At 42.2% G+C, this 23,652-nt stretch overlaps 1 protein-coding gene across 3 annotated transcripts in view; it reads right to left on the reverse strand.

The window, feature by feature from the left end:
- Nucleotides 1-3,382: 3,382 nt before the first annotated feature.
- The window catches only part of COLQ (collagen like tail subunit of asymmetric acetylcholinesterase), a 47,169-nt gene continuing 26,899 nt past the window's right edge, over nucleotides 3,383-23,652 (reverse strand). Inside the window, exons 11-21 of one of the 3 annotated variants that reach the window (XM_001235719.7) lie at nucleotides 21,995-22,057; nucleotides 20,960-20,986; nucleotides 20,271-20,315; nucleotides 19,484-19,519; nucleotides 18,730-18,810; nucleotides 14,807-14,903; nucleotides 12,989-13,128; nucleotides 10,101-10,220; nucleotides 9,410-9,530; nucleotides 8,074-8,176; nucleotides 3,383-6,149 (exon numbers count right to left, since the gene is read on the reverse strand). In XM_001235719.7, the coding sequence (XP_001235720.2) occupies nucleotides 6,080-6,149; nucleotides 8,074-8,176; nucleotides 9,410-9,530; nucleotides 10,101-10,220; nucleotides 12,989-13,128; nucleotides 14,807-14,903; nucleotides 18,730-18,810; nucleotides 19,484-19,519; nucleotides 20,271-20,315; nucleotides 20,960-20,986; nucleotides 21,995-22,057 (903 nt within the window). In that variant the 3' untranslated portion in view covers nucleotides 3,383-6,079. The other 2 variants (XM_040696577.2, XM_040696578.2) reach the window with 2 other exon arrangements.

Genomic DNA, 23,652 nt, shown 5'->3' on the forward strand with positions numbered 1-23,652 from the left:
GAACTATCGCATATCTGTCACATCTGATTGTCTTTCCATAGCCCTGTCTCTCCAGCAGCAGTGCACATGTGAGCACTAATGGAAATCACGTCCACAAAAAGCTCCCAGGCAAGCATTTCTCCGTAACAACTTCTTTCGGTTAAAATAAGTAAATCTGTTGCCACTGCAGGGTCCCATGTGAACTGCAGAAAGAGCTCCGGCTAAAGCTTTGACAGAGTTTGTGATGTTCATGAGTAAAGGTCATGGGCTTTGACAGGAGGCCTGTTAAATTCCTGTCCCTCCAGGACTCCAGATCTGTGGCTCCAAATAAGAAGTGGTGGTGTGCTGAACGTATAGGACTTGTAGGAACACACAGGTGCTGCTGCTTAAATAGGAAGCTTAAAGAGGACACAAAGATTCAGCAGTGAGCAGAAGATAGCAGAATAGTCTTCTACCATATAGAAAAACGCTAAAAAAAATCTGGATTTGAGGAAAGAAAAGCAATGCAAGCTTATGGCACCAAAAAGTTTTGACCAGTGCTACCAGGCAGAGTGAAACTTTTACCAAGTTGTTTTCTTTTGGAAACCCCACTGCAGTGGGGCAGAGTGGGACTGACATGCAATCACGTTGGCCCACAGGCAATACAGAGCTGCTGAAATGGGGCATAAGGGTCTGTAATGCAGTGATACAATCAACCAGGACAGAGCACAGGTTTTCAATACAAGTTCAGTGTGTTTGTGGGGTGACCATTGATGCGGGTGCTTTGCCTGCAGCAGGAGGAGCTGAAATTGGTGATCCTTGCATCCTTCCAGAGCCATCAGCCAAGAAGGCATGAAGTCAAGGAGTTGGGGCCTGACTCCCTGCCAGATCCCAAGCAGACCCTGTTGTTGCCCTACAGCATGTAAGCATGAAGTTCACTGCTTCCCAAAAGATGAACTTGTGTATGGCCTGTGCAGGTTCCTGCAGCTACACCAAAAGGAGACCCACTCACTGTTTTCTCCAGCCCAAACATGTCTGAGACTTAAAAACGCATTTTGCATCAATTTGTCTCTATACCAAGGCTCCTGCTCCAGTGATGGCTTTCTGCCAAAATAATTTCCAATTAATTTAGCATCTGTTTCCAGTGTTGGTATCGTCAGCTCATCTGTAGCCTCCAGAGACAGGCGTGCCTCACATAGTTTCCTATAGGTCACACTTTTCCACTTGCTTTCTTGCTTGGCAGCTGGTACCGGGCGCGAGGGAGCCCCGTGCCTTCAGCACCATGCGTGTCCCCACCACCCGATACTCGAACCTCAGCTCAGGGATTCAGTGCTGGCCGACACGCTGCATCCCACACTGTGTGATGAGTGCGTTGCCCAGAAGCCACAAAACAGAAGGCTTCGTGTGGGCAACAAAATGTGCATGTGGCAAGGGGCAGGCAGTTGGCCTTAAGGAATTGTCCCCTTCCTCGGGGAATGCTGAGCTTCCCAATCACCTATTTACTCCTGCCATTTCACTACCGATTTTCCTCTATTTAATTTCATGCCTAATCCTTTAAAGATTTGTGTTGCTTCCGTAAATAGACATAATGCCATTGATGTGTAAATAGCCACTGCCGGGTTTGCCCACTTCATGCTTTATTGGTCAGCTTGGGCAGGAGGCTCCAAACAGCCCCAGGGTGGAAGATGGGGACAACCCTGGTCTGTTCTGAAGAATCTGGGATAGCCTCTTCTCAGCCAGCCAAAAAGCTTCTCCATCTGGTGCTTTGTTTTCTTACGTTGATCTTCTGCTTGAAGCTGGCACATCCAAGCTACTGCTCCTTCTGAAATGTAGACCCTCTGCTGAAAAAGTACTTAAACAGAAACTTACATTTTCTTGAGCCTTTAGCATCAGGAAATCAAGTCATTTTTGTAAATTCCCTGACCAGCTGGTGAGTGTGTCCTGCACTAATAGGCTTTTGCCTAGGAATTCAGTTTGTTGAAACCAAGGGACAGTCTGGTGAACTGCCATGGTTCACATCCCTACATAAATGTCACAGAGCTGATCATCTCCATAAATGAGAGCTGTCGGGCACGTTGTCCTTCAGCCTCAGTGCCCGTGTCCAGCTGAGCTGTAGGCGGTGGGAATTCCTTCCGCTCCAAAGTGCTGATGTTACACATGGGCTCTTTGTATGATAGAAATCACAATGTTTTGAGCCCTATGCTCAGCAGCACAGGTCACTCTGCTGTGAAACCTGAGCATGGACGTGCCAGGCAGGGAGGAGAACTCAATGTCACCACACTGTCTGGCACTGCTGAAGCCCTACTGCCTACGTACTGCTAACTGCCTTGTGATGCCTGGGACTGGATAGCCTTTTCCGTGAGGAGCCCTGGGCTTTGCTCTACTGAGCCCTCAGCTCATCCCTAGTGTGGGCAACCTTCCACTTAGCAGGGTGTTTCACCTTCTTTCTCCTCAGCTGGAGCCCCTCGGCCTCTTGGGGTTGCTGCCTGTGGCTGCCTGCCTGTAGCCCTGACTCCAAGGTGGATGTTACGGCTACGGAATGCAGGGGCAGCCCTTCAACATGTACCTAAAGTTCCTTCACCATGGCACTCACCACATGGCACTTGTTTCCTGCTGTGCCTCAGGAGCCTAATGAGGCTTCATCAGGCTGCCAGGCAGCTGAACAATGACAACCAGCCAGCCATAAAACCGGGCCTGTAGCTGCTGCTCCAGGTGTTGCTGCCCACTGCTCTTTGTCCTGGGCAACCCCCAGCCAATCTCCCTCTGCACACGGAGCAGAGGATTAAATACTGGATGTCTGCAGGTCAGCCCAGCAGCTAAGTGACAGGCAGTCCAAAGCAGAGCCTGCTCATCCCTGGGCAGCAGCAGGTACAGCTCTGCAGCTTTATTTAGATGCTGTAATCCCACAGCATTTCACACCAGAAGCTGTCCTGCTCAGAAAGTCCCGGCACGGAGCAAGCCCACAGGGAGCAATGGGTAACCCTGTTTTCAATGTCTCTCATAGCCTGTGTGTGCCAACAGCAGAACCACTGAAACCTGCACATCTGACAGGGACCCTCTGTCAGCCACACAGGACACTGCCAGGGCTGATTAAGAGTGCTAGAAGGATGTGTTTTACTCGATGCTTTTTAAGCTCCAAGACGTGGGTTGCAGGGGAGAGGGAAGCAGCTACTAATGTGATTTCCAGCAGGACTGTGCTCCTGCAGTGCACTTTGGCCGGGCTCCCCATCTCCAGGCTCATGCCCTCCACATGCACTGGACATTACCCATGAAGGAGCACATGCTGGGACTTTGCTTTGTGCTCCCTGTGCTCAGGGTGACACCAGTTCTCAGCACACACGACCCCAGCTTGCGTATGGCTGGGCACGTGCAAGCTGAGTTGTAAAAGCCTAACAGATAAGTGAAATCAAGGAAATACCAGAACTAAGGTAGCATGATTTATTGACACGAGCTGTTAATACATGCAGTAGGTAACTACACATATTTAATCACATATTAAGTGCAAGCTGGCTTTTTAGTATACATTAAATAGAGTGCATGATGTAAGCTCCTACTAATTCCGAGTTCATCTGCAGCTGCGCATTAATGATTAGAAAACTTTCCCACAGGCATTTGCTGCTACAGAAGGCCGAGGAACTGAAGTATCTCAATCAACTTTTGAGCCACACTTGGCACAATGCATTAAGAAACTCAGGCAAGGAGGGAAGGTAAATCATAGCATCCCAGGCACCATCCAGCTGATGAATCCTCAATTAATAATAGATACATCTGAATTAAGGAGGAAGGTTTATTTGCAGTCTTTTATAACATGAATACTTAAACACCTCCTCAGATGTTTTTTATGATGCTTTATCATCAGAGGGGAACAAGACAACAATGGTAGTAAGAAACTTGTTCCATGACTTTTTTTTTCCCTTACAACTTGCATTTCCTTTTGTTAAGATGTTGAATTTTTTTTGTGCTGTATTAATACAGTCCTTCTAAAATCCACGCTTTGTTTTCTGACTGGGCTGATGCTGCACTTCTTCTCTATGTGCAGCACACTACAATTTGATGTGTGAGATCATGACTTGTTTTTCTTTTCCTGCCCTTGGTGCACTTTGGCTTTACAATGTCCTTTGGAGGTAGGAGCTTTTAAAAACAACAGGACTTAAAGCTGAAAGTGAAAGGCCACTGGGACGTCCACATTTTTCAAGGCCTCCAGCCTTCTGGGGGGCTGCAAGTGGAGATGGACTCCTTGGAGAAAGTGCTGGATCCCAGCAGGATCCCACCAGCTGAAACCCATTCCTGTGCACAAGTGTGGGACATTACAAGGCAGCTATTCTAGTGCACGGATTTCCAGAGCTTATGGCGAGTTCCTTGCCCCTTTGGTTCTTTGACCTTTTATTAAGACCTCTGTTTAAATTAAAAAGAAAAAGCAAAACAAGGCAACGAGAAGAAAGGTTCTGAGCTATTGAAACAGGCTACAGCTGTTGGTGGCTGAGCTTCACAGCACAAGCAGCCCAGGTAAGCAATAGCCATAAAGTACATTAATTTTATTTTACTTTTAATTGATGATTTCCGGCATCACTTTGGACATGCAGAGCTAAAGCCTCCTATACACGTGGTAGAAGTTGTATGTATTCTTGGTTGCTTTAATGCATTATCATTATAACGTAATACCCACCTTTATTCAACCTGTAAGAAGTAACCGTGTAAGTGCAGCTGCTGTGGTGCTCCCGTTGTGACAAGCAACTCATACACTTCAAACATTAAAGTACAGCATTTGCAGCAAAGCAGCAAAGAGTGGCCTGTATGAAAATCACACCTTGGTTTGAGGCTCTTAGTCCTGAATTCCACACATCTTTGTACCATTTTCCTCTGTTATGAACCCTTTTGCACATACAGTATTTAATATGCTTCCCATATGAAATCTGTTCTTAAATGCGTGCTAATAAATAAGTAGATAATTACCCTGACTCCTATCAGAGCTAGCAGAGTTGACCAAACATCATGAAAAACAAAGATATATGTACATCATACAGCATGAACGAGCACCCACAAGTGCACTAGGCCAGGATTTGTGTCACGGGGATATAAAAGTAAGGAGGCACATTGCAGGGTGCTCCAGACAACGGCAGGAGAGGAGAGTGGTCCAGAGGGGTCAGTACACAGGATGGGTACGGCCATCATGGAAGGATGGAGTTGGGGTGGATCATGAGAGAAGAACAAGGCCTTTCAATGCCGAGACCAGAGTGCAGGCGTGGTTGCATTGAGGTTCCAGGCGGGCAGCTTTGCTGACCCAACACTTCCCCAGTCCTGTTAGGCTCACACAGAATGCAGCTCATCCTATGTCTCTGCTCCCAGCCTGATGTCCTCCTTGAACCGAGAGCACCTTGGCTGCATCACCATTTGGTTGCCCCCTTTGGCCTTTGTGACCTGCGGGCTGAGACTTGGCGTGATAGCCCACATTTCTGTGGATGGTGCAGATGGATGCAGCCCGACCATTTTCCTGGAGGGTTTTTGCCTCATCTGCTTGTCTTTAAAGCATTTACTGGAAGGCCCCTGCTCCTCTGACCCACAAAGCCGTGCAGCTAACCACGATGCCGCTGAAGCCATCAACACACCCCCCTGGATACAACACAAAGGAAGTTCACATGGTAATAAAAGAGAAAGTCTCTATAAACACTATGTCCAAGATATGCTTTGTGTTTATGCTGAGAAGGCTGAAAAACAAAAACCCTGAAGAACTTAATTTAGGCTGAACAGTGCTAAGCCGAGGTAATGTTGTCTTGTTACACAATATTCCTGGTTAGTGGCATTTGGTTTCCAGTAGCATTTGTGACAGAGTAAGTCCCCACACACATCCCCATGGGTCTTACTGGCAAGCACTGTTTGAGTTTCTCTATTAAGACAGGATACAGTGGTCCTATGTTTTGAGAATCTGGCTTAATGGATTAAAAGAAAGACAAACATCTCAAAATGGCCATCAGCGGCACAAAGTCTGATTGTTTTCACACAGAGATGGCTTTTTTTTTTCCTTTTTCTTCTTTTTTTTTTTAATCCCAGACCTTCCTGGATAGACAATAGCATAGCACCTCGCACCCCGTGATGTGTGGGATGCTGCCCTTCTCTGCTCCCCTCATGTGAAGTATCGGCACTGTGTAGAGTCAATGTAGCAGTAAGAAGTGCATCGCAGTTTTCCATAAGACCTAAAACAAAAGAGAATATCTCAGTTTCAAAACGTGCTGTGTAACTCACATCACATGTTCTCTGTGTGCACCTCTCTGTGAGAATCAAGAACATCAGAAAACACCGAGTGCAGCGACACATGGCAACCAAAATAGGAGGGCAGCTTCCTGTGGTTCTCTGTTGTGCTCCCCCTTGTCACTACGAATAAAGTCTTAATTACCAATAACTAGAATTAAAACAAACAAACAAACTTGACAATGGGGCTTCATTGTCTCATGTGTGTAGGTGAAGGAAGCCTTGGAGCTCACTCAGGGAAGGAGTGTAACTAAATATCTGAGAACCCAAGTTAAGCGTTTTTCCAGTCACTTCCAATGGCTCCAGCAGGCATGTCTGTGCCCATCCTTTAACTTATTTTTCATGCACTTGGAGTAACGATAGTGACAGATGGCTACCTTTGAACTAAAAGGAGGCCTTTGCAAAGAGCCTTTGCAAAATGAGAGAAAACATTTTTGATTTTGTCTTTCTGCTGGTTTACACTGAGCTGCAATGACTCTACCTACTGAACATGTGAATGGTGATGTTAATAAAGTAAAAAAAAATCATTTTGCTGAGTTTTTATTGCTACCATGAGACCAAGTAAATAACTCATCCGTCAGATAATCCACAAACTGTAGTATAAACGCCAGTCCTTTGAAATGTGTCCTTGGATGAACCACATTCTCAGAAACAGAACAAAAATTTGAAGAGAATATTTACGAAATGTGAGGAGGGACGTGGGGGCTGGAAAAAGTACAGATAATGGGAAAATCAGTTGCAGAAGAGGTGTTGGAGAAGAGCGTGAAGCTCCTGTTGCAGTGCCAAGCTCATATATTCATCTCATTGTACTGATGAGTCACAGCTCTTTCTTTGATTGAGCAGACAACCTACAGACTGCAAATACAAAGATAAAGGATCTGAGTGGCTTTTCGCTACTTCATTATACGTGGAAAATGAAATTTATAAAACTTTCTCAAGCTTTTGTGGGTCTCATTTCGGCACCAAACTTCCTGTTCTTAATATGGAATAGCTTTCACAGGAGAGCAGCTCCACACTGTCTGCAAATGGGAGCTCTTTAAAATGTTTTGGACTGTCAGGTTTACTAGTCTCAATTCTAGTAATCTCTTACACCAGGCATGCTCCAACAATTGCAGTGGAAGGATTAGCACAGCACTTGATTTACAAAGATGTCCTGTGGTTTCTTATTCCTGTCAATTAGCACATTATTCTTCCATGAATGATGAGGGCTCTGCACATAATTTCATTTGCAAATTAAATGTTTCCTGTTATCGGGTAACAATACCTGACAGTTAAATAGAGGTGCTGCTGCTTGAGGCGAAAGGCTCGCCAAAGGAGGCTGCTTGAACAAAGGCAGAGGAGGCAAGTCAACAGTGCACAGACATTTGAAATGAAGGGTGTTGCTAAGCAGATGTATGCTCTCTCTCCTGAGTGAATTTCCTGGTCTTTAGAAAGACTGATAGATGAGTAGTTGATTCAGAAACAAAAATACCTCTAGAGGACTCATTAAAAGTACAGGAGGTTGTTTGGAGGCTGTGGTTTGGTTGGTTGGTTTTCTTTCCGTCAACATGATCATCTCTTCATCATGGTGTATCCTGCTCTTAGTATGTTAAGGGTATTAATGCAATAATAAAGATATCAAATAAATAAATCTTTGCAAACAATGGGTAAACATATACTTGTATGATCATTCACTTTGTAAGCATGTACTTATAACTGAGAAATGAAATTTACACTTAACAACATACAAAAATAAGGTGATAGGGTCTTTCTCTCTCACTACCTGCGGTGGTCCCAGAGGAACAAGGTTTATGTGGGTAATCCTCTTCTCTTTTAATGCTGAAGGTGAAGAAAAAATAGCAAACCCAAGGGAAGACAGTGCATACATACCCAGGGAGATATGTTTTACATGTCAAATATCCAAAATCCTTCCCATCACAGTCTTCCACCCCTTCATGTCTGTAGCCGTCTCCGCAATAAGCACGGCGGCATCCTAGTGAAAAACACAGAAGGAAATACCTTTATCACACTCCATATGTAAAGGATTTTGGAGAGGCAAGTGGTGCTAGATTTAGGATAAAGCATAAACTAAGGCACTTTGAGGTGGGCCTGACTGGTACATAGGCTGCTGTAATTCATGGGCTGTATTTTAATAACTGGAAAATGCTTCTAAGAACAATGAGCCGATTTTACAATTAAGTCCACTTACTTACCATTTTGTTAACCTCTTTTGATATAGTTACAAGATCAGAACGATGATGATGTGCTGATATTCAAGTAATTTGTGACATTAAGTAACATGATATAGTAATGTGACTCAGTAGGTCAGGTTGATGATTGGACTTGGAGATCTTGAAAGTCCTTTCCAATCTTGTTGATTCTACGACTTTATAATTCAATTAAAACTCTTCAGGTCACATCAGTGTCAGAAGTTTGTGTACTGCCAGGCCGCTATGGACTCTGCCTAGCGCACAGCACACAGCAACATGATGGGCTTCCAGATGCACAGTGTGCAATTTCACAGGCACTAGAGCTAATGAGCACTATTTGTCCTGCATGTTTGTTCCCCATGGCAGACTGCAAATTCTAATTGAATCATTTTCTCATGCTTGGAGCCTGGCGAACTCAGTCTCACTGGATTGCTCTGTAGGCAGGCAAGCTTGGAGGGGCGTTTATACATCTGCATTCTGGGGAAGGAGCCAAGCAGTGAAAGCAACGGTGGATGTGAAGGCTGTGATAGCTGTTTGTGTGCCGGGCTTACATTCTGCACTCCTTGCCTTTGCTGTCCAGAACCAGGAAAGCATGAAGATCAGCTAGACAGGAATCAAATGTTGTGTAAAGCTAAGTGATGGCAGTGGGCTGAAAGTGATGGAAGGACCCAGTGCACGTGCTTATTCAAAGGGGTTTTGTGATATGCTGCAAAGGTACCACATCTTGTGGTCAGAAAGACACCTGTCCCATGGAAGGTCTGTGTGTAAAACAGTAGCTGGATCCAGTCCCTGGAATGCAAGGGCTTTGTCCTGGTGCCAAATACCTCTCTGTAGTCAGGGACACGGTTCTCAATGAGGATACATGGGAAGCACTTGGCATCACCTCTGACTTCTGCCTGTGTGTGGCAACCATATGCATGAAAAATCCAGATTTTGGTGTTGTGGCCATTGTGCATGTTGTTCCACAGAAACAACTACTGCACCTTCCATGTAGAAAGAGGCTGCTTTTGACTTACTTATGCAGTCATCTGTCACAACCGTGTTGCCATCGTCACACTCTTCCCCATCCTGAATGATCCCATCTCCACAGGTACTGCGAATCTCCACACGGTAATCCACAGGGTAGAAAGGGGTGAGCTGGACAAAAAAAAAACACACTGAGGTTACTGTGTACGAATTCGAGCAGCAGGGCTCAACAAATAGAGGTGATGGGCTGTGGAAGGTGGGTACCACAAACACATTTCCATATCCCACTATGTAATGGGAAACAGGGTTTGTACAGAACCTGATTCAAAGCCCAGTGGAAAAAAAATAAGGATCCTGTCACTGATTTCAGTGGAGCGTAGCTCCTTGAAGCAGTAAGAAAATACATGGCGTTGATTTGCAGGGTTTGTGTCTTCCCACAACTCTTCTCCCTGCTGAGTTTTGCCTTATTTTATGTTAAATCAAAACCGTTTGTTAGTATTGTAATTCCCCAAACTCAGTCCCAGCTGGCTGGTTCAGAGAGAGGTTAGCAAAACCTACAGCACTGGTAAGTAACGAAGACTCCTGTGAACAAAACCCACAGAATTGGATGCAGTGGTGATAATGCTGAAAAATAAGATTTTTCTTCATTCACTGGAGTGGTTCTGTATGATAATATGCCTGCTGTATTTAAAAATGAAACATACACTCACAAGTTTTCTGAAATCAGAGTCTTATTTTCACCTGGACTGGGAGCCATCCAAAGGTATCCTTGAAATACAAAGATCTCTGGTCTCTTCTAAAAGCTAAGGCATTTTCAGTGTGTAACCGGTCCAATTCTTCTTGATTATTCACCACAAAAATCTGAGGCACAGAAAAAGAGGTGATTGGTAACGCTCTTGAGAAGTGTTGTGGATTGTCAAGGAATCCAGTTTTGCAAACAGAATTACGTATCTGCAAATATATGAAGAACTGCACAGAAAAAGGGTTTGCTTTCTGAAATAGAATGGCATGCCAGACCTGGGTGAGAACGTACACACATAAGATGCTGCTTTGCAATTGGTAAGAGACTTTTGAAGACTCGTGGTCTTTCCCAAGTACCCCGCTAAGGCTTCAGTGACCCCCTACTCTTACACACCCACGGATAATGACCATGCAAACACTTATCAAACAATGTGAACAGTCACCGCTGAGAACAATTTCAAATGTTCCAATAGTTAGAGGCTGGCACGATGGCAAAATCCATGTGGGCATAAGTACTCTTTCTAGGTTTGTGTATAATTTTTAGGCATGTTTACAGCTATAGATTAAATAAAGCACTGCTCAGTGCAACCTTTGCTTATCTTTTTCTACTTTGCACTTTGTTTAGACTTAATGGGCATTGAAATTCATGTTTCTTTACGTGCACATACTTCAGTCTAAACTCAAGTCTTCAGTTAAACAGAAAGATATTAGTAACAAATTGAGAGAATTAGGACAAGTTGCTCTTTTCCCAAATTGTTTTAATGTCTCATTCACCAAAATTGCCTGTAAGGGGCATTAGGAAATAACTTTTTCCCTTGGAAGCTTAATCAAATTTATTTTAGTAAGATTCAAACCATTTTTTTAATTAAGAAAAAGCAAATGGAATGATTCAGAGCAAGTAGATTTGGGTCAAAGCCTGATTCCCACCAGCATAATCAGAATTGGCTCCTTTTAAAACAAATTACCCTGAAGTTTTTACATAGCAGAATATTCCCATAGCCCCTGACAAAGGCCAATTGAATAAAAATGCCTTCAGCTAGAAGGAAAGAGAGCAAAGAAATAGAGAGCCAGCAAAGAACCAATTCTGTAGCTGCGTCCAGGAGCTGAAGTCCCAGCCTCAGAGCTGTAGTTTCTCTGGAAATCAATAACAGATTGTGCCCTCTGAAAATCTCTTATAGATACTGCCCTTTGAAATTGCAAAGAATTAAAAAACCTGAATGAATCACAGCCAGTGACAGAAAAGCAGTGCTTTGTTTCCTACCCTCTCCCCCGGCAGTGTAGCACTGATGGGCAAGTGGGTGGCTGTGCTGGGGATGTGCAGTAGGATGGAGGACCTTCTCTGCATCTTCCCACGTGCAGCTATAGCAACCCTGACTGCAGCCTTCAAGTGGCACAAGGAGGGTTTCTGAGCTGCCGTGTGAGGATCTGATCAAAGTAAATAAATGCACTATTAAGCTCCCTGCTGCTCAAGGGGGTGAAACAACTGGGGCAGGCACTGCCAAAGACATGGCTTTTCTCTTTGCCATCCCTCAAGTGAGTGGATGGTTGGACTGGGTGATCCTGTGGGTCTTTTCCAACCTTGGTGACTCTATGATTCTATGATTCTATGATTCTAAGAGAAATGGCACTTGGTTATCACCGTATGAGGGTTTATATAATGTGGGTTACTTATATGCAAGGTAGCTATGTTCTCATTGCAATCTTTCAAGCTTTACTCTTAAACAATGCCTGGTGATGAAGGGGGATGGTAAGACCTACACATAACATTGTGAGCCTTATTATTTAGCCTATGAGCTCCCCAGGAAATATATCACTTTTTTTTTTTTGCAATATGGCATGATGCAATATGTACCTTGATTTCATGCACTTTCTTCTGTCATTTTTTGCAATGCAACAGGGATGGGCAAGCAGCTGACAAGACTTGCAGCACACTCATGCAGAAGATTGATTTCAACAACCTGGTTAAACGAACTGTGTGTGGTGAAGATGTCCCTTTCACACAGAAAGCAAGAACTCTCTGAAAACATGATGGATGGGAAAGTTAATAGAGCTGGTCACTGCACGCTCAGAGACAAGACAGTGAGTGACAGCCACTTGTTTGAGTGGCAGGGCTGTGCCGGTGTATAGCAGCAGCAGCAGAAAGATGGCAATTTCATTGCTAATTAAGTGCTACAGTGCATAAAATAGAAAATCAAGGCCCAGCTGAAGGAAAAGTCCACAAATACTATTTACAAAGCCCAAAGATAGCTGAGATGAAAAACTGCTGGGTCACTTTTTAACAATGACTTATCCTTTATATTACTTTCTCCAACTTGCTTGTAAAAATTCCTTCAAGAAGGCTAGCAACTGAAATTAGCTCTGTAAGTGCATGCCTATAGCCAGCACTCAGAAGTCTGACTCTCTTTTTGTTTCAAGGCGGAGGGTTTGTGTTTTGGGGGAAAGTTCTGCTGTATATGTGAAATGTTCGACCCCAGTATCCACCTCTGAAATCACTGTCTGTGCAGAAGAAAATATAAATAAGCAAGAAGTAGATGCTTCCTTCACCAGCCAATCTGAAATATACTGCAATTGACTGAAATAGAAAGAACAGATTGTGTGTGTGCAGTAAGAAAAGAGCATCCTTATGCTCGGAGAAAGGTTTCTAAAAATGTGCCACGTTACTGATGGTTTGAAACTGCTGCGTTCCAGCACCTCCATCACACAACCCCCAGAATGGCTGTGAGACCAAATTCTTGTGCACAGATTGATCTCAGAGGTTTTGGATACTGGACATAATGCATTGCCCAGACACAGCCATCTTCCTGTTACACCCAAGGTAGTTAATACAATGATTCTTATAATAAAAGCATGGAAGAACCATTCACATCCTCTCCCAGAAATCTGCTTACCGCAGGGACTTTTGGATACCTGTGTCCAAACACAGATTCCTCATACGGTGGATTATTCACATGCTGTGGGGGTCTGCAGTGACATCTTCCTGGAGGTCCTGGAAGTCCTCTTTCCCCTTTTGGTCCGATTGCAAAATGCCCTAGGAAGCAAAATACCATGTTGCACTGTCATGAAATTAACAAACAAAACCCGAACACAGCCTTAGTGAAAAAAAGTATTCCCAGGTGGATGTATGTGTTCACATAAGTTTTGAGTTACCCACATCTCCCACAAACACCACTGAGAATGGAAGGAAGTGACCTCCAGAATCACCAATTCCAGCACTTCAGGAGAAAGAACAGTATTTGTGTCACAACCTTCTTTCAGATCACACTTTAACTACCATTTTGGAGAAGGAGAATGGCCGTTTGCTTAGGATTTCCAGACAAAACTCAGCCTGTTCAGAACAGTTCTGTGGTGAGTTTGGTAAGACTGACATTAAGTCAGTCTCTGTAGATGTCCACAACACACTGTGGACACTTCAGTAGTGTTGTTTCAAAGGTTTTCGTACAGGAAAACCCAACAATAAACGCAGGAGTGTTACAAATAAATACATAAAAACCTACTGCTTTTTGACTTTCAAACTCTGGGAAGGATGTAGTGCTCTGCAGAATTAAATATGAGCCAAAATGTTCATATTGCAAGCAGTGATATTATTACAGGAAGGTCAGTTAGGACAAGAATTTATATTCTAGAGGGAAAAGACCAACACGCCTGATACATAAACTTTCTGTGGATGGAATAAATCCTTTCAAAAGTAATCTCAAGATCTTGGCTGCCTTCCCATCAGCATGGTAAAAATTCTGTACTCTGAAAACTTCTAGCTGAATTACTCAGGTTAAAGGTATTTGGTAATGAGAGACAAGAGATGTGTAGATGCTGAAGCAGCCTCAGTTCAAAGATGTACCATTTCCATTAGTATCATTTGGAAGAGACTTTCTGTCCACAGGTGTGAGCAAGAGGAGAAAAAGGGAAAAGAAAATGGAAAGAGGGCATTGAATGGCTGAGGTACAAACTGCTGTTGTCCATTTGTGACAACAACTGCTTCCAGTGAGCTTGCTTTTCTTTTCCAATACTTGACCATATATGCAGGTTGGGAAAACCCTTCCATTTTCACTGAACATTACTGTTTGTGTACAATCCTTCATGTCTATACTTGGTCTCACAAGAGAAAGCAAGCTGCCCAGAGTTCCTGTGAACACAATATAGAAGTTGTACAATAATCAACTATGAGCTTTTCTTATGATTTCCACAACACACAGAAATGCAGATAGCATACATCTACAGCACTTATTAAAAAGATATATTTTTTATCATCACTTTTTCCTCTAACTCCTACCTCATTCCTTCTCTTGAGTCTCATCTACTTTCCTTTTACAGAGCTGGACAGGGTAAATATGTCCTGGCTGATTAGAAATCTCCATTTTTCACTGTAAGCCAGGATATCTAGAGAAGCAGCAGACCTTTGATGATGGAGATTAACTAGACCTTCCAAGGCTGCCAGATAGCTTTTCATTATCCCCATCTGCCAAAATTTCACAGGAACCATATAGGCTATGTTTCTGGTTTTATTTGAGGCATGAAAAGCCATAACGTAGGCATTAGAGTCAGTTTTAAAGTCCTTATAATGGATAGAAAATGCTTGATGTGCCTTGCAGAGAAAACTGTCCTTATTGCTGGTGGATCATTTTTTGTAAAGAGGCTACATATGCATATGCACTGAGATGGGGGGGCTGGGGAGGATGGACACTGCATAAGATAGCCTGATACCCGCTTACCTAATCCTGAAGGTCCAGGGGGGCCTGGCTGGCCAGAAGGACCAGGCCTTCCAGGTGGGCCCATGATACCCACAGGTCCAATGTCTCCCTTTTGCCCCTAAGAGAGAGGAGACATTCATTTATTTCCTAAGCAATTAATGTCACAAAAGTTCCCCCAGCCAACACTGGCTTCCCTTTCAAGAAAGCCAATGCATCTGCTAGTAGGAGCGTCACGAACTTTGTAGCCACCATTCCAGAGAAGAGAGGTGCTGTCCTCTTCCACTTGGGTCCAGGCAGGACTTCTGCTTCTGAAAGTGAAAAGTACCAGCAGATCTGCTCTGTGTGGAGTCAGGGATCACCCTGATCTTATTTCAGACATTCAGGGGCTTTCCTTCTAGGAAGCCTTTTTATCCCTGTCCATTCCCTAGGAGCCAGGGCAGCTCAGAGGCAAAGGGCAGGTGGAGTTGAAATCCTTGGTAAGTGGCTCTGACTTCAGGAGCGTAGGCTGAGTTTGCAGGGTAGACAAAGAAATTGATTCATTTCACCTCCAGAAAGAGAAAATTCAATAAGGAGTCCACAAGGGCTTCTACAGTGACATTTCCCAGTCTTAGGGCACAGATCTTCAGAAGAACACTAATTACTTGGAGACCCACAGTATTTTCAGAAGTACTTTAGAACCTCAATTCATGTATCCCCTTGGCTGTCACTGTGAATATACCTTTATTAACAAATCACTGCAAGACAAGCAAGGGATTGGTTTTGCAAAGTGTAGGCTAGCACACAGCAACTGCCCTGCTGTACGCTGATAAACGATGTTGCTCTGGTGCCTTATCACTGCATCAAAATGCTGTAAATTTATCTATGGAAGACAAGTTTACAGAGTTACTATACGATACTATAATATTCTGTAAAATCAGCCCTAATTTGCCCCAGGGGAGCTTGTTTGTGTAGCCATACCATGAGCCATTTGACAGTTTTACCCTAGAACTATTCAACACCTTCCTATTTTTGCTCCTGAATTTAATATGGTGACACTTATTAAAAATAACTATATTTATCTTCCTGCTCATATTCTCTCTGAGGCTTGCATTTCTCAGCTTTATATTTCAGAAGTGTATTACATAGCTTGAAGCTGAGATAACTGATTTTATTCTTACGTAACAGCATATCATTTAGTAAAACAAAAATGTGCTGTGTTATACTTCTTTCAATGGCAATGCGATTAATTCCTTCAATATGGTGTAATTTTGGGTTAATGTTCATTCAAGGACAGATGATGGGCAGCTGTATAGTTAATTTCAGAGTAATGAAGCATGCATAGTAATATATGCTAGAATAATTTGTTGCTATAGAATATCCCACATCCCATGAATACATCTGAATGTCACTTGCACCATTTCAACAGAGGAAGGTTATTATTTTTTTTCTTATGGCCCATAAAGAACTAATTGAATATTTGCTTTGTTTAATTCTATTAGATAAGCCCTGTGCCATTAAAATATTCCAGGATTTATGTGAATGTCAGCAATGCTGATCACTAATTGCTTCTTACATCATGCAACAAGAATACACAAAACTGGCAGACCAAGACTTTGAAGCCCTCAAAGAAAACATGGGGAAATATTGTTCCCCACACTGTAAGGGTCTAGCAGAGGAAATCCAGTGCTATTTTGACATATGCTGCCTGAAAATTAGCTGAACTCTGTGACTCGTATTTTGGAAGAATGCCTGCTTAATGCTCTCTTCCTTAGCATAGGAAGATGAAAGAACGCGTGCCCATACCATTCAGAAAAGCTGATATTTACAGCCCCCTCCCTTTTTTCCAAGTAATCTTGACTAAAAGTTTAAGCCATTCCTCCTTCATGAAGGAAATCCTAAACTTGCTGCTCAGGAGTCAACTCTCAAGTCACAGAGCTTTGAGTGTTATGAGTGGTTTGGGGACAGTGAGGCTGTGATGACTTGTGGCTCCCAATTCCTGGCCGCCATTTAGGAAGAGCTTGCTCCAGAGGCACAGCAGAATTGAAGAAGTGAATGGGATCATCAAGACGTACCTCAAAATGGAAGTGGAAATGACACCTTCCTAATTTAGCTGCTTTTATCTGGAGATGTCAGCTGGATCAAGAGACAGGAAATGGCTCCATGTTGATGGAAAACATCAGCTGAACAAACAGCCAGATAACTACAGCACTTAAAGGCAGCAGTCAGATCTACACAGCCTTGAAATGCCACCTGCAGGTTTGGGTTTTGTTTTTTAAAGTTTTCTGTGCTTTTACTGTATTTTTTTGTTAAGAGGAGAAAGGAAATAAATAGTTCACTAATTACAGAAAGAGAAGCCCTGTTTTTGTGCAGAAGATCAATGCTGGAATTGCTTTCAAGGTGACAGATAGAGGTTGTATAACCAAGCCTCCATGAATCCCTACTTCAGGGCAAGACTACATTTCTTTCAGTCACACTGATTGCTGCCCTGAACTATGACATCCTGTGAGACTGGTTTTTGATCCAGACATTGTGTAATGTGACCAAATGTCTAAGATCATGTATAAAGTCCTCTTGGAAAAAAAGGGACACTGCACTCTTTTCTGTTGATCTGCAAACACTCTGTCTTTTCTTTACCTAATGCTACAGAACAATATTCTGTGCACAACCCTTTTGTCAGGACAGATGAGCACAGTTTACATTGCACAGACTTACACTGCACATATCTTCTTTATGTGATGACTTAACGCCCAACACCCAATTTTATTTTTCCCCACACCGGCTTTTCTTTCTCTTCAGATATTAGCTGACAACATCAGACCAACAGCAAAGCAAGCTTGTGCCTCTGTCTGCAATGCTGGGCATAAGCAGACTGCAAATAAAATGTTTTCAGCTGAGCCCATTAACCACAGCATCTACAAGCTCCTGTATCTGAGCAGATGTATGTTAAAAACAGCATCAATACAGCAGGAGTCTGTTCCCTGCCCTGTCATAGGAAAGAAATAGACTCTGCAGATGGCAGTTCAGAGTACTAAAGGAACTGCCCTCCTTGGCATCAGGTCGGACTTTGTGTCTACTCTCCCCTTACCTCCACAATGTCATTGCCTGTAATAAATATACAAGGAAAGATGAAATTGAAGAGGTTTATCAGGTGACTTGAATAGGTAGCTACCACTAATACTATTACATTATTGTAAAATGCAGTGTTTCAGAAGCCAGGATCACATCTACACACAATTCCTGATCCTTACAATTAATCTGAAAGTTTTGAAAAATCAGTTCTGCCAACACAGTTATTTGGATCCCTAAATAAGCAGCATGTGCAAACATTTCATCTCTAAGCTACTTTCATACAATATTACTACCCCTTAATGTCAGTGCATGTCTTCCTGAACTTTCTCATACCCCAGGCATGCTGTACCACAGTGAGAATGTCACATAAATATCCTAGTCTAAGAACTAAATATTGTTCTAGTATTAACTGAGAGAAAAAGGGGTGCTGTAGTGCTTTGATTCTTTGCACTCTTATGGATATCTTCAAAGCCTTGCAGCTCTGCAAGATGACCTGTGCCACCAGCACCGGGCCTAGCCAAAGCCTCATTGAACTAAATGGCATGCAGTGGACAGAACAAATCCACTTTGTCCCACTCTCCAGTCATCAAATGGGATTCAGAGCGTAGCTCTGTGATTTTTAGGATTCAAAGGGCCTCTTTTTTAGGTTCAAGGTCTGCTCTGATTATATTCAATGAGCTAGTTATCAATCTAGGGAAAAAGCTACTTGAGCTATGCTGCACGGCAAGGGATTTGAGCATGGAAGACAAGACCTGGACATGCATGAGAGGTGCGACAGTGCTGCCAGTGGGACCAAGAGCAAGGCGCCAGCACAGAACAGACCACACAGCCATACCCCACCATCATACAAACACTGGGAATTGCAGGGAACTGAAGGGGAAACACCATGGACATACTTGTTTGCCTCGTTTTCCAGGTCTTCCTATAGGTCCTCTGTGTCCTGGTGCTCCAGATTGCCCCTTTGGGCCCATCTCTCCCTTGGTGGATGAGGAGGGAAAGAAAAAGAACATAAGTAGAGCATACTTGCCTTACATGATACAGCTGGTGGCTGATGTTTTTGTTCATGCAATTCTTGCAGATTATGTTGACACTGTATTTTTCTCAGAAATTCACAGCATATTTTAAAACAAGAGCAAGGCCAAAAACATTTATTTTAATTTACCAAAATTTCCTTGAAAGATCCCTCTTTAAAGAGGAAGCTGAATGAGAGACCAGGAATATTCTAGAAGGGAGGTGAAGACTAGCAAAACTCTCCAGCTCTTGGCAATATCATGTTTGCTGTTAAGATGCACATTTGGAATTGCAGGATTGGAAAAATAAGTGAAAAATAAAACCCAAACAAACAAATAGGCTGCTCATGAATATATATCGTGAGTCTGACTATGTTAAATAGAAAGAAGATTATGACTAAACCTATGCTCTAGGAAGAAAAAGAGAAAAAAGAGAAAAAACAAGCAGCTACATCTTGGGTTTTCTCTTCAGGAAAAAAAAAAAAAAAAAAAAGAAGGAATTTGATCACATCTAAGAAGGGTTCATCATTGAGTCAAGCAAGACTTTCAATGCCTAATGCTTTCCCGAATGTCCCTAAAGCCATTTGTTGACCATATGGCAGCACTTATTGCAATTCCCCAATACATTGTGCCCACTTACTTTCTGTCCCAGCATTCCTGGGGAGCCTGTTTCTCCCTGCAAAGTGAAAAGAGAAAAATCATCAAAATAATTGGAGTAATCTTTGAGAAAGCAGCACCAATTTAGGCATTTAAGGAAAAATGGAAAGTGCCATGTAGTAGTATCAGTTAAAAAAAACAACAAAAAAAACCCTCAGTGTGATTCATCAGTACCAGTGACAGTAGAATTATTAGAATTGTGCTGGATTTACAAGATTTACAAGATTTTTCTATATAGGTACTTGTATCATAACACTGCTCCTTTGTTTGATCCTCCACAGCCTGCTTCCTCTTGGGCAAAACCATACCAGTTGTAGCAGCTGGTCTTTGGGAATGGCAATTCTCCATCTACATCAAAAGTGATTTGCTTTTCCTTTCTTTGTTAAAGACCTCCCAACCCACAAATATCACTTCCTTTTTTTTTTTTTTCCTCTTTTTTTGGTATTTTTCTCTTTTTTATTTTCCTTTTTCCTTCTTTTCCTTTTTTGCTCTTTTCTTTTTTTCTTTTGTCTTTTTCCTTGCAGCAATATTATCTCACCAGCTAAAAACATTTTGTCAAGCCACCACTGTTCTGTTCTATACAAGTCAGGAGTGTCACTTACCCTGGGGCTGGTGGGGTACATGAACACAGAGGAGCACATAAGGTAGGACCACTGCCTTCTTACCATCCCAGGAACATGCCTCCATGTCACCCCTCTTTTTTGCTATCAGAAATACCTTAGTGTTTATGTGCTCATTCAGCTAAAACTCACAGCCAGCTGGAAAAGTACCTGGTCTCCTTTGACTCCTTTGTCACCCCTGTCTCCTCTGGAACCCTGGTGAGAGATAAGAGGATTGCAACAGCTTAATTACTATCATTTCATGAGGAAATGAAAAACATTGATCCTACATGAGGCATTATTTGTCATGGCGCAGAATACAGTAGTATCTTCAGGTAAGGTGCACAGTAGATACCCTAAAATGGTTCCTTATTACCTTCATTGATATTACAGTAGAATAGAGAGTCAGGCTGGTAGAAAAAAGGCACTTATTCTCCTCAGATAATTACTTTAAATATGGGCTCCCTTTGATGTAATATGTGTGACTTAACTGTTTCCCGAATAATCTTCACTGAAATTCAGGCCCCACTGAATGACAAAAATAAGTCTCTGTGCCAAAGAATATGTAGCCTAAATAAACCCGACCAACAATTAAGGATCATTATACCCATGCTACAGATGGGGAAACTGTAGTGGGGTTTGCCGTAGTAACCTGTTCACAAGAAAACAGGGTGTAAGACTCATTTCTTCAGCATCTCACCCCAAGTCACAAGACTGTACTCCTTTCTCAGTGCACCTTTGCATTTCTTAATGAGAACTTCAACCCTCACACCATCAAAATTCGACTGTATTTTTAGTTACTATCTTTATACAACTGTTTCCAATTGCAAAATTACACGTTATTCTATTGTTACACTGACCTTTTCTCCTCTAGTTCCTGGAAAACCCTAAAGGGAACGACAGATACTTTAATGCTTCTCACTTTCAAGACTATCAAAGAAGCAAATTCATACCTTGCAGATTTAAAGTGAAGAAAAGAAATGAAGCACAAGTAATTAATTGCATCTACTTGTAACAGCAAAATAATATTTATAGCTTCTAGAAGTGCACTGGAACAGAATTATGAAATAAGAATTAAAGGCAAGACAAATCAGCCCAAAAGCTAATGTGAAAAAGCCAGTTAAAGCCAGTCGATTCAATACTGCTTTTAAAACTAAAACAAGGGAAACTAAATGTAACTGAAAGTGAATGAAACTACAATTAATAATTTAAATTAATTTTAGAAATAATCTACTTCTTTTCTTTCTCCCGGTAGAATATCCTTAAATTAAATTTAAGCCACTATCTGAGCAAAGATTACTATAAAGCTGAGTTTCCCTTTAAGAAAAATACAGCAAATAACTGTGTCCAGCTCTTCTTTCCAGTGCTTCATCTGAATTATCTACATACATAATTTTTATCAAGTTCCTTAAAGCGCTGTGGCATAAATTTTGTAAAGGCAGAAGCCATGCTATAGAAAATGATATGCAGATAACAAACCCTCCGGATCAAATTGAGCTTACTATCCAACTGTCAACACATACGCATAGCTTTAGTAGAAGATACAAACATTCTCCAGTCTTCTGATGTGGGTGAAAAAAACGGCAGGTATGAGTTAATGGTGCAGGTATACTGAAGAACTGCAGTATTCCAGTGGGATAGTTATATATTTCTTTGCTTTTAAATTAAATATTTGCATTATGCAGTAACTTAAACCAAAGCATTTTGATGAAAAGCCAATAGTGCAGCCAAGCCCAACCAAAAAACATAGCCTTGCTTGAAGGAGAACTTGCATCTTTAGCTGTATTAGAAAAGCTATGTCTTGATAAATGCTTTCCAGCAAATTTATGAGGGAAGCAGCTGTCAGCAGAGCATTAGAAACCAATGTCTGAAAATGCAGCATTTGCTTAACAAACCTTGGAGCCCATTGGTCCTCTGGTACCTGGCAATCCCATCACACCCAAATCTCCCTTTTCACCCTAAAGAGGTCAATAAAGAGAGTTATTGATTGTGGCTCTCTGCTGAGCTCATATCTGAATGTCTGACTGATAGTTCAGTGTTCTGGGTTTTGTGACAAATACATGAGACAAGTCTGACCTTCCTGTAACGTTGTAGTCAGAGTTCCTTACTGCAATTGTGTTCTATCTGTGACCTCACGTACTATCTTGTTCTCCTATTTACATTCTTCTGGGTGTGTAATTTGTGCTTCAGTTTTGGTAGATGCCATTGAAGGACATGAAAGCAAATTAGCAGCAGAAGTGCATCCTTTCTCTACACGAAGTTGTGTTGTTTCTCCCCAACATCACTCCTACTGAGCCGCAGAAAAGAAAGGTATTTTGTTGCAAGCCTTTATGGCTTGAAGAGACATGATTACTTTTATCATCATTCTGAGATACAATGGGCTTTACAGTGGTTTAGAGACAATAAATCATGTAAAGGCTTTACAATATCCTCTCTGTCTGCTGCCAGCTAATTATATCTAAGGGCAGTCTCTGCAGACATGCAGCAGCCCTACCACCAGAGCACAGTTAACACTCATTCCCACTACTAGAGAAGATTTTCATGTTGGCTGCTGCCTCAGCAGTTCAGAAAAGACCCGAAGAAACAAAGTAGAAGAAATACAGATTGGACAAGACTGTGTCTGACAAAGAGGAAGTAGATCCAACCAAAGAAATAGAAGGCAGAGATGAGAACGTGGTTTAAAACAAAACAAAACAGTTTATAGGGTATTTACAGCAAGAATAAAGTGCAATAAATGACTATAATGAAGATGACTATCAGATTCTGGGAAGATCAGAGATCAGAAGAAGAAAAAGGAAAGAGAGATAGAACTGAACCAAGTGAGCACAGACATCTTTGGCCTCTATTCAACTGGAGCCTTCAGGCAGGAAGTAGAAATTTATAAAGAACAGAAGAAATGAAGTTAGGAACACATCCGGAGAACAGAATAGAGATGTATCAGAGGAGACAACAGAAGCAGGAGAATGGACATTAAACATCAAATAACACACAATAGTCAAACTATAGAAATAAATATTACTACTGAATGTGAGAAATGCTTCTGGAAGTGCAGTGAAAAAAGCTATAGCAAAGAGATATTAAAATCAAAATTGGACAGTCTTCATAAATATAACTAGAGCTTATACAAAAAAATGGGCAAAATGAATGAGTTTTGACTGCTCCACTCTCAGGACTGTGTGGAAACTAGGTAGTAGTATTTTCCTTCTGCTCTCACTGCTCTCACTGCAAGAAATCTCAGCAACATTCCCTGTCTCTCAGTTCAAAGTGAACTTAGGCTCCTTTTTCGTACACTGACTGAAAAGCACACAGTTGCTTGCCTACATTACCACACACAATGCAGATTATGATGTTCCTCATCTAACACAACCATAAGGAACTTGAGGGTCTGCTTCCCAGGTATGGCTTGAATTCAGAAGTAGTTTACTATTATTCTTGCAGCAGCAAAATCTATGGCATCACGTCCTCTGAGATGGGGTAGCAGCTTTCATGGAGTGAATGAATAGTCAAAGATTCCCTTGAAAATGCAGTTTCAAAATAAGCATAATATGCCATG

Source organism: Gallus gallus, chromosome 2 (assembly GCF_016699485.2).
Source record: "Gallus gallus isolate bGalGal1 chromosome 2, bGalGal1.mat.broiler.GRCg7b, whole genome shotgun sequence".
In the NCBI taxonomy this organism is placed as follows: Eukaryota; Metazoa; Chordata; class Aves; order Galliformes; family Phasianidae; genus Gallus; species Gallus gallus.